The 11,293-nt window shown below is 39.2% G+C and overlaps 1 protein-coding gene across 1 annotated transcript; it reads right to left on the reverse strand.

Moving 5' to 3' along the window:
• Positions 1 to 5,047: 5,047 nt before the first annotated feature.
• LOC139296451 (solute carrier family 22 member 13-like) lies at positions 5,048 to 8,423 on the reverse strand. The gene is made up of 9 exons (XM_070918851.1): positions 8,049 to 8,423; positions 7,894 to 7,959; positions 6,912 to 7,099; positions 6,707 to 6,827; positions 6,144 to 6,238; positions 5,749 to 5,963; positions 5,557 to 5,665; positions 5,208 to 5,383; positions 5,048 to 5,100 (listed from the first exon to the last, which is right to left on the reverse strand). Exons 1-9 carry the CDS (start codon positions 8,421 to 8,423, stop codon positions 5,048 to 5,050), a joined length of 1,398 nt encoding a protein of 465 aa, XP_070774952.1.
• Positions 8,424 to 11,293: the final 2,870 nt, after the last annotated feature.

Genomic DNA, 11,293 nt, shown 5'->3' on the forward strand with positions numbered 1-11,293 from the left:
ATGGAGAGTTCTACTGCATTTCTCACTACCAACAGCTTTTTATAAGAAAAGGAAATTATGATGAAGGATTTGGGCACAAGCAACATAAAGACCATTGGCTTCAGAAAAATAAAGGCACAGATGAGCCAGGTGCCGTGTCCACTCCCAAAATGACGAAAAGCAACTTAAACATGTCTGATGGCTCCAGAGAGCCCTCTGTTGGTGTGTTTGTTACAAAGGTGTCTGCAAGAGAGCCAGGTTGTAACAGTGGTGCTGATGTTAAGGGGAAACTAAAAATGAGCTGGCCACCTGGGAAAAAGAGTACTGGGGTTCCAGTACAACGAACATATGTAAAAAATAAGATATCTGACATTGGCAAAGCATCTACTTATAGTATGAGCTTTTCAGAGCATCACAGAAGTGACAACAACCAGTTAAAGCTCAACCATGGTGGAGAAATGAAAGATAAAGTGAATACATTGTCAAGCTCCTTCATGTCAGGGGTCAAGGAACGATCTCAGACGGTAGGTTATTATTCAGCTGAGAAGTTGCCCTCAGAGGAAACAAAACCCAGGAGTGATCCAACCAAAACAGGGAATTTCCAAGACAGCACCTCCCCGACAGTGCTTAATCTTTCTTTACCCTCTCTAGAAAAGGGTATTACTGACACAAACCAAAAAACAGAACAGAAAAATGTGGCATCCACCTCAAAAACAAACTACAATCCCACATCTAACAGACTGGACGCTTATCCAGATAAAGCTAGGAAGTCTGTTCGGTTTGCTCCAATTGTTGACGCTACTCAGTATGACCTGTCCTCTCAACTGACCACGGGAGCTCAAGGTGAAGAGCTTGGTACACAGCTTTCAGGCCAAACTGAACAGAGCGAAGAGGATAAATCCAAGGATATAAAAGATGACAGTGACAAAAATAACTCTGATCATTTGTCATTAGAGTTCAGCAAAGAACAGAGCGAAAGTGAGGTGTACCTTGAAATCCCAGAATATAAATGCCACGTCGAACCAAGAAATACGTCGAACCAAGAGCCAAATGTTAAAGTGGAGAGCAGTCAAAAGATCCCACAGACTAATGTAAAAGTTCTGAATGGAGTTGTAGACAACGTCGAGGAATTACTTGATACTCACAATTTCACTGAAACTTTTAATTCAGTTAAAGAAGAGCCATCTGAGATATCAGATGTCATTCCAAGGAACTCAGTCGATTTGTGTGAATCAGAAAATCCAACTACACCGCATAGTCCTGCAGAACATATGACAGGAGAAGAGACCAGACTTGAAAGGAATAAAAATCTATTTGAAAAAACTGACTCAGAAAATGGTGGTAGTCAGAAGAAGCCTGTTGCGAGAGCAAATTCTCTGGTGGGTTCTGCAAAACCGACTGAAAAGACAAAGGTCAAACTGGGATCCTGGTCCAAAGGAAAGAGTCCTTTGTCAAAGCTCTTCACATCAGGTGGAAGTGACAAAACAAACAAGGTTGAAGCGAAAGATGCCAAGAAACCAGATGTCAAACCTAGTGGTGGACTCTTAGGAAGACTGTTTCAGTCATCCACGGAGAAGGCTGAGGACACCATGAAATTGTCTGCGCAAGATGAAAAAAATGACAAAACACATGCTGATGACATGAAGACAGAGGAGGTTAAGGAGGCCATTACAAAAGAAATGCAAAAGCAGGGCCACATGTCTGAAGTACCACCTCAGGAACATGAGGTTGGGGAGAACATAAAGGAAAAGTCACATTCTGCTGAGCCCAATACATTTGATAGTAACAAAAGTGAAGCTGTAAACAAATCTATAGAGCCATCCATCCTTTTCAAGACTTCAACTAGTGAAAGGCAAGATGACCTGACAGCGGCAGAACAAACTGATACAAATCCAACTGATGTTCAAGAATCAAATTCACAAAGCAGTGAGTCTACAAGTCTCTCTGTCACTGATCCTGGGATAGCTGAGTCTGAGGATCCTCCCATTACTGTGCAATCAGTAAGCCAAGTGACCGAGGAGTCAATCAGTCAGTTGATAGCTGACAAAAGTAGTGATGAGAAGAGTGCTCCATTTAATGATTGTATTTTGGGGGACAGTGTCAGGTCAGCCCCTGTTGACCCATTGGCCATTCAGATAAATACTGCTCAAAAACCAGATGAACTGCTCAATGCACCAGACATAGGAGGAAGAAACCTGTGCGGCGCAGCGCTTCTTGATCTCAACCATGAACTTCCTCAAGATTCCTCTAATCTTTTTGGTCCACCCAACTCTCAGGAGATGTTTCTGAACACCCCTGATGAAACATTTTCATCTTCTTTAAGTGACACAGCTTTGTCTGAAGCTGCTCCTGCTGACACTTTTAGCCTGCTTGACTCTCAACCAATATCGCCTGAGAATGAAGGGATGCTTGGCATGACAGATCAGCTAATTGTCCCTGATCCAGCACCCTTAAACCAAGATGAGGACCAAACCTCAAGTCCTTTCAGTACAAACAGCCAGGCGAGAGAGCAGGGTACCAACTTTGACATATTCAGCTCAAATGACGCTCTGTTCACTCAGCCACCTAATGTCAATGTGCCTGATCAAGGAGGAGCTGATGCTCCCACAAACCAACCGTCTGCCTTTCCAGATGACATCTTTGGGGTTAGTGACTTCTCGAGCAGTACAGATGTGTTTACAGTGCTGCCATCCACCGTTGCCACTTCTAACTCACTGAATGATTTACTTGGTTCAGATACATCGTTTACTGCTGCTCCTTCAGCTCAGATAGATCTTTTTGCTGATGACCTTTTTGCATCAGAACCACAGTTGCTGCCAGTGTCTGAGCCAAGTGATGGAAATTCATTTGTGGACAGTCCTTTTGTGTCTGACAACAGCACTGAGCAAACAGCAGAAAATACTGCCACAAATAGCAGCTGGATGGATGATTTGCTTGGGTAATATCAGGATTGTGTTTACATGACACAAGTTTGAATGTACAAAAAGTCATAGTAAGATGTTTTTAAAAAGCACTTTTTAAGAGCATGGTATGATCACCACTTAACATTTAATTAGTTTACATAAACACAACTAATAATGTTGTCATTTACCATTGCATTTTATTTAGAAATCTGTATCAAACACAATCAACAACATTACAGCTGCAAAATTAATTTCTAACGTTTTGTCAAAGTTGACATCAAGAGAAGCAGAGGATGTTACGTTTGCTGAATAACTTTACATTTCAAAGTGATTTTGCATGAATAAATAGTTAATAGAATAAAAGCATCAAGAGTATAAACTAGGTGTAATTTGACAGAAATGTCTGTATACATTCTGTAAATACTCTGATATGAACATTCTGTGTTCTGAATGTATTGATTAATGATTAATCTGTAATAAAATTACAAATTTGAGCACTGAGGCAGTTTTGTTTGATGACCCCTTGATGTTGAAATAAATGTAAATACCTGACAGTATCTCATATAGTTCATACTAAACTCCAGGGCAGCTGTTCATTTCATGAGGCTCTGAAAGCAATTTTGCATTTTGGGAAATACACTTGTCTCAAGGTTAGGTTTCACACCTAACCTGTTTGGTTCGGTTAAAACGCATAAGTGCGAGGATTTGTACTGATCAATCAGACAGTCAAAATCAGTTAAAACTGCGGTCTGCTGTGTTTGCATCCTACTCCATGTACTCTGGCAGTTCATTAACTCCATGATGTGGCATAGCAATCCCACAGTAATACCCCTTGGAATATTGTTGTACAGGATGCCTCTATTTCGTCCTGTTGGTCATTATTCATAACATGCTGGCGATTTGCAGTCTCCACTCTCGTATCTCCATGCTAAATATGGAGCTAACGCCAGCAGGCGCTTAGCTTAGCTTAGCATAAAGACTGGAAGCAGGGGAAAACACGGAGCCTGACCCTGTCCAAAGTCAACAAAATCCACATACCGGCACCTCTAAAGTTCACTAATTAGGGCTCGAGCACCGACTGGTGAAATGTATTAAAATATCTCAACTCTTAACTCATTTGCAACAGATTGCAAATTATACACACAGAAACACATTGCAAATGATCTGACTGAAGATTTTACCAGGTGTTTTTAGGTATTTTGCTTTCTGAAGCAACTTGTCGTTTTTTACAGATTAAACAAACAAGAAAAAAACATGTTAATTTGTGAGTTTTAGAGGGTGCTGTTACCTTTTGACAGAGCCAGGCGAACTATTTCCAGTCTTTGTGCTAAGCTAAGCTAACCAGTGGCTGGTGGAAGCTTCATATTCACCATACAGACATGAGAGTGGTATCAATTTTCTCATCTAACTAATAAAGTGAATAAGTGTATTTCTAAAAATGTATCTTTAACCTCCTGCTAAATTCCCAGAAATCTTCCAAATCTTTTGCTGGTATGTAACTGCTAATTGTAAATGTAACTGCTAACTGTGTAATTCCCCCCCGGGATCAATAAAGTATTTCTGATTTCTAATGCTATGCAAATGATTATTTTTCTGGAAAAAGGCTATGTATGTATGTTTGTTGCTACAATTATAATTGGTAAGTACCCACTTATTGCATTCATTACAGTTTTGTTTTTACCCTCTTGGGCAATCAAATATAGAAGTAAACTAATCAATCTGTAATTTTGATGAGTAATGATAATAAAATACAGTGGTGTAGTCTTATGATAGGATGTTCATATATTGTGTTAATTACTTTGGAAATGGATGTAGTTTAGTATTATTAGCAGCCTTTAAAAGACGTATGGATCGATTAATTTGCAAACATACATGTATGTGCAAACATACATGTACAAATACATTTTGAATGATCATTCTTTATGATATATTGTAAAGATTTGATTTCATCATGTTTATATACAGTGTGAGTGTGCCCAACTCAGAATAAAACCATATCGTTTATTATTAAGGGATTCATGACAACTCAGTTAATGATAAATGAAGAGGCATAAGAAAACAAAAGCAATGGGTAAGAAATCTTTATGCGTACAACACTTGATACTCTGATGTCAAGTGAGGACTTGCAGTTTGAAGTAAAAGCATTCTGCTTTGTAAACAAATGTTTACAGCTTGGATGAATTTGGGTTACTTGCTGTGTTTGTGGAAGTCCCGTTTTCTGAAAGACAACGGACAGATGATAGTGAAATGTATATGATGTATATGATATAGATATCAACTTGTCTAATGACATATATAATGACGAAACAAATTTGCCATAGTTACCTGTTGCTTTCTGCCTCATCTCAGGAAGCAGGAAGCCAAGAGCTCCACTGACCAGAGTAATGCTGCTGAAGACTGTGATGGGTATGACCCAGTTGTACATGGCCAACATGTTGAGCAGTGGAGCCAGTAATCCACCTTTTCTTGCTGACATGGCTCCTAAAGCCGTGGCTGTTTGTCTGAAAGGGGTAGAGTGTAAATTATTACAGTGACATTTCCACAAAACACTTCGTTAAAATATACAGTTGTGCAGGCTATCACTCTTTGACAAAATATACTTAATATAATAACATCTTAAATGGTGATTCTCCGAGGTGTGGAAAGTTTGCACATAAAACCTGTGAAGACCTACCTAACAGATGTTGGAAACAACTCCTGAACAAAAACATTACATATAGAACCAGCCCAGATCAGGAAAAAACGTGATGTGACGGCTAAGGACGTAACAGCAATGGCATATCCTGAAAAAACAAAACATGACAAACAGACCAACAAGGCAAAAACAGGGAATTGTCAATTTTCTAAAACGTGCCAAGGGGTTTACCTTGAAGAACAGCTAGGATGAGCATACAAGAGAGTCCTGAGGTCAGAAGTGTTGCTGCAAGTAATATTTTTCTCCCAAATACTTCCAACAGCCACATGCACAGTATATGAGCTGGTATTTCAATAGCACCAAACAAGAGCTGTGTCACGAAGATGTTCAAGCTGAGGTTTCCCATATTAAAGTACAGGCAGTAGAGGGAAAGGTTCACTGAAAACCTGCGTTCAAAGACAGGAAGAAAACACATTAGTCATACAGGATACGAGACCTTAAATGTCGTACGTTATGAGAGTGGCCCCTCGCACATTACGGCAGTCATTCCAGCCATTGTTAATATAAAAATGTTAGGTTTGTGCAGCTTTAAGAAGTTAGTGGAGGTCTAGGAAATTTAAACTCACCATGCCAGTGTTATGATGAAGAAATATTTGGTCAGTACATGTGATCTGAAGATAACGGTAATGCCTCCTTTGTTCCCAACATTCGTCACAACAATCTGTAATAGAAATATTTTTTTGTGAAACACTGAAAAGTTGTCATTGACTATACACCTTCTGCAAAGTTTTTAATATCAAGTCATATTAACACTTTACTGGGATTGGTAAAAGGGGTATATGTAATCTATAATACTGGATAACAGTATTACTTGTCCTTTTTAAAACCTTTACTTCTGACTCAGTTCTGACTGTGCACTTGTGGTACCAGCTCAACTAGCAACTAACACGCCTTTCAAAACGTTTGTAACGCAGGCTTTCAGTAGTTTGAATCCCAAGCTGAGATATCTGTGACATCACAAGCAGTTATTATTCCCAGACATCATCAATTTTAGGAGACTGGAGAACTGTTGAAGAATTGAAAGATTCTTTTGTAACAAATACATTTTAAAATAAGTATTAGCAAATCATTTTAGGAGGCATAATTTATTACCCAACACTATGGCTAATGGAAAGAAAATAACTTGTACCTTGTCCAGCAGAGAGTCTGGAACAGTGCGTTTGTTGATGGCAGCTGCCTTGACAATGAGCTGTTTAGCCTCTTCTGTCCTTCCTCTGTTTAATAACCACCTGGCTGACTCGGGAATAAACCTGATAGAAACAAGGACAATGGCACTTAAAATACTGTATAATTTACAAGTAAAACCAAGACAATTAAAGTGAGTTGATGCACACCATATGTAAATAGCAACAACTGCAAGTGGAGCTGCTGTGATCAGTTGAGCCACTCTCCAGTCTCTGATGGCGTAGATCACACCGGCGAGGACGCACTGTCCAATTGAACCAAATAGCTGAGTCACACATACTCCCCATGATCGTTTGGACATCCCGATCCACTCAGTGGCTGCAACAAGAAAAATATACTTTAATAGTTTTCACTGGTCTTGTTTAATTTTCAACCAAAACATATTTCATTAGAATAATTCAAAAAATAAATCATCGAGTTGCTTGTTTGCGCCCAAACCTGCAACAGACAGAGATCAACAAAATGATACAGTATAGAAAAAAAGACCAGCTTCTGTTACGGTCAACACACGAAAAGAATGGTGCTGATGAAGAAAATGACAGAAGTAGCTATAACCATATGCTCCAAACACCTAATTCAATCTATGCTACAAATTAACTAAATGGCACATTTATTTACTGAAAAATTGGTATTTAATATGGACACATAGGGAGTATGAATGAGCACCAGAACTGGGCAACAGCTTTATGTGCACTATAAAGCATCAATTCAGCACAATAGCTGACAACAACTCCTGGTACAACTAGGTCTGTATTTTGAGGTACGCCATGTGTATTTGTGTTTATGTACTTGGTATTCATCACATCGTGGAGACAAAAATGCACTCACACAGCCAAAAAAAATATTTTTACACTTTCACAGCTACACCTCCCACCTAACCTGGGACCAAAAACATGGGTTCCCACAAGGTTAACCATTTATTTCAGGGTGATGGAAAACCAGTCAGAACAATATGGCCTAGAATTATTTATTATATATAACATTTTTTTCAGTACCTCCCAGCAGTATATAACAATAATTCCTAACGATGTAATTAAGTAAATGAATGTGGGTTGGACCTGATAAGCATCATGAAATGGATGGATGAATTAACCAATTAAAAAGGATTCATTATTTTATGAGAGAACTGACAAGAATACCACCATGAGCACTGCTTATCACTTCCACCAGTTTAACCTTGTCACAAACTAGATCAAACTGGAGAGAAAGAAAAAACAAAACAAATGCATAATGAAGAAAGGATTCTCTTGAAGATTATTTGTCCGGTAACTATACTCATCACGTACATCGGTGACTATGGTGGCCTCATACAGCGTGTTGAGGTACACCCATCCATTCTGGCACCCTGTGGTCTCATTGAGTCCGTACTCTCTGATGGCATCAATGTCCCAGTCCACAGGGACAAACATCCGACACCTGCTGAAGGTCCCGTCCTCCTCCCGGGGCAGAGTCAGGTTCAGCTGCTCATCCGCGGTCAGGTTAGAGTCAGCATGAAGGATCCAGTCTGTGTTACAGTGTCGCTCTGGATCTGACTGGATAAAAAGAACGCTTGCTAAGGTAAAAGACTCAATCAAATTTGGAGAGCAAAGCGCAATCAGAGTGAGTTTCTGGAATAATCCAAATTCTCCAATGTTCCTGAGGATCTTTCCAAAATCAGCCATGATGATGCTGGTTATCTTACTTTGTATTTGTTTAAAAAAGACTGCACCACAGGTTTAAACAATATCCATTAATGTTTAACCAAACTAAATTATATTCCAACAAACCGGTGACTGATTTTTGTATTTAGCTGGTGTGTGCACGAAAACATTATTGTCTGAAGGTTATGGTGCATTTTGAAGAATGTTGTTTGTCGAATGTATTTTTATTCTCACTTGGACTAGAGTCCAGAATGTTATCTTTGACTCCTTGCTAGAAAATGGATACAATGTCCACTTTAACAGACTATTTATTTGGAGTGGAAATGTTTCTCTCAAATCCTCCTACATATCCAAATGATGATTATGCATTCAATTTGCTGTGTGTTGGGTGCAACATATCTGGAAAAAAAAAAGAAAAAAGCATTAACCTTCCTAAAAAATGTTGACTTCTTATGAGCCTTAAAAAAGGCCGTCTTGATATTGACAACTGTTTTTTTTTTATTTTTAAAACAAAAAGGTAAAAATGTTCAAAATCAGAACAAAATGTTCTAAGTAAAGTAGTAGTAAGTAAAAATGATATAAGACATCCAAGCTTGAGTTACAGTGTTTTTAACAACACACCTACTGTATATGTGTAAGATTGCTAAAAAGTCTCTGAATGGTTGTTTGATATGACCACAGCACCTTGCTGTTTAACAACAGCATCAGTTTACGTTTTGGTGCTTTTTATAGATTATATAAAGCCTTGACATTGACCTCTGAAGATTATTACAGTTCTCTGTGGTTAAACCATGAAGATAAAGTCATAAAACACACCTACTAACATTCAGTTGAGAACTGTTATGGCAGTAGTAGACTCAGTAGTGGAAGCATGTCTGCACAGGATTGCAACATCTTCTTCAGTGGGCTTTTGCGTCTGAAGTGACACCTGCTCCAACACCTGTCATTAATAGAATAGGATGTTGAAAAAACAAAGAAACTGTGAAGAGTAAATGAATCATGAGAACTCACGGCTTTGCTTTGTTAGTGTGTGTGCCAATAAGGAAAGATTCAATTAAAGAGTGTTGAAGAGTTCCCAAAAATTACTGTAAATTATGAATAACAAGACTAATCTACAGCCAGGTTAGCTGCTCTGTGTGGTTGTAGTTATGCACGCTGACAAGAGCATTAAACAGAAAGTACAGCTGAGGCTGATGAGAATGTGCTTGATCATAGAATTAAGTATTGGACAAACTGAATTTTCTGATGTGATGACGGTGCTCGAATATTTGAGTGTCATGGCAATTTTTCCAGTTGTCGAGACTCTTCACTCAAAACCATATATATGAACCTCGTGGTAGCGCTAGAGGAAAAGTCAGGGATCACCAAAGTTATAAGGCTTCATCCTCTGGGGACAATGAACGTCTGTACCAAATTTCATAGCAATCCATGAAATCACTGTTGAGATATTTTAGTCTGGTTCAAAGCGCCGGACCATCCAACTGACGGACAGCTCAACGTTGCCGTCCCTGGAGCGACGCCGCAAGCAAAGAAAGAAATGATCCAGTGAGTATCAATTCATGCTTAGTACCCCCGTAGCAGAATTGTTTCCTGCTGGACGAGCATGTGGACTGACTGATTTCCCCCACACACATCTCTGCCCAGATTACATTCAAACAGAATTATATGTATTTACTTTGACTAAACTAACATCAATGTTGTCATTTCCAGACCGTTTCATTGTAATAGACTACATGTGGCTCCTCAACAGCTTAGTGACTTAAAGCTGTCTAATGTTAACTAGCTACTACGAGTAGTAAGCTCTACGGAATTTGTTTTGTAAGTGCAATTAGTTTTGTCCAAATAAAGAGGTCTCGTGGACAACGACACGCTGACTAGAGTGGCACTGAACGGTCTCTGGCAGCCTTTTGATATATTTAGCTGCTTCAGTTTCAGTGTCCTAGTATTGTGCATGCTGGCTCACTGTCACGGCTTACTGGGACACTTGGACAAAACAGGGCTATTGCTAATGTTGTTAGTGACACCTGTGCTCTCTCTTATGTACAGCACAAAGTCTTGTAAATTTATGTAGAAAGTTGTCCGTTGCATATTTACACACCGATTGCTAATGAGCAAACTTTTTGTGGGCAAACACTGGCTAACAAGCTAGGCTGCTAAATGGTGGCTACAGTGAATGTTGGTAAATAACGCGGCAAAAAGGACACTGTTAACAACTGAACATTATAAGATTCATGGAAGTTGTGTTTGTTACAGGGTTGATTGAATTGCAATGTTTACCATATGGACTCAGCCAGTCACTCTTCCCCCATAGTGCAAGTTTCAGAGTACATGCAATATAAGACTATATTCTTCTTATTCTTCACATTCAATAAAAAACACATTTTCTAATTATTAATGTTGGGGAGACGATTATTAGTGTGCATTTTGTGTCCACATTAATAAGGTAAGAGTGGGGGGTGTGCAACAAAGTAGTATGTACAACAACACAAAAACACTCGAAAGTGGGGGCAAAATGTGCCAGATATAAAAACACACCTGGCCTTACTGAGTGTAGTGTGTGTGCTTGTTGGATTGTGGGGTGTGGGGGGAGAGTTTCAGATGGTGTTCAACCATCTGACAAGCACTTCAGTTGGTTTCGTTGTCACTCTTATTCATAAGACTGGCAAGTAAGTTAAGATATTTAGAGAACACCATGTTACTGTGGTGTAGCTTTTTACTACTAGTTATTGCAATCACAAGCTTCATAAAAGTTATTGAATTGCAATGAATTGCTCTGGCTTATTCTCAAAAAATGTCGTGCTCCTGCAGCCTTGTGGCACTTGTGTCAGGTGGAACATGGAACAGAGTGTTGAGACACTTATTCTTGAAGGCTTCTCCTTGATCAAGTGTGG

Source organism: Enoplosus armatus, chromosome 14 (assembly GCF_043641665.1).
Source record: "Enoplosus armatus isolate fEnoArm2 chromosome 14, fEnoArm2.hap1, whole genome shotgun sequence".
In the NCBI taxonomy this organism is placed as follows: domain Eukaryota; kingdom Metazoa; phylum Chordata; class Actinopteri; order Centrarchiformes; family Enoplosidae; genus Enoplosus; species Enoplosus armatus.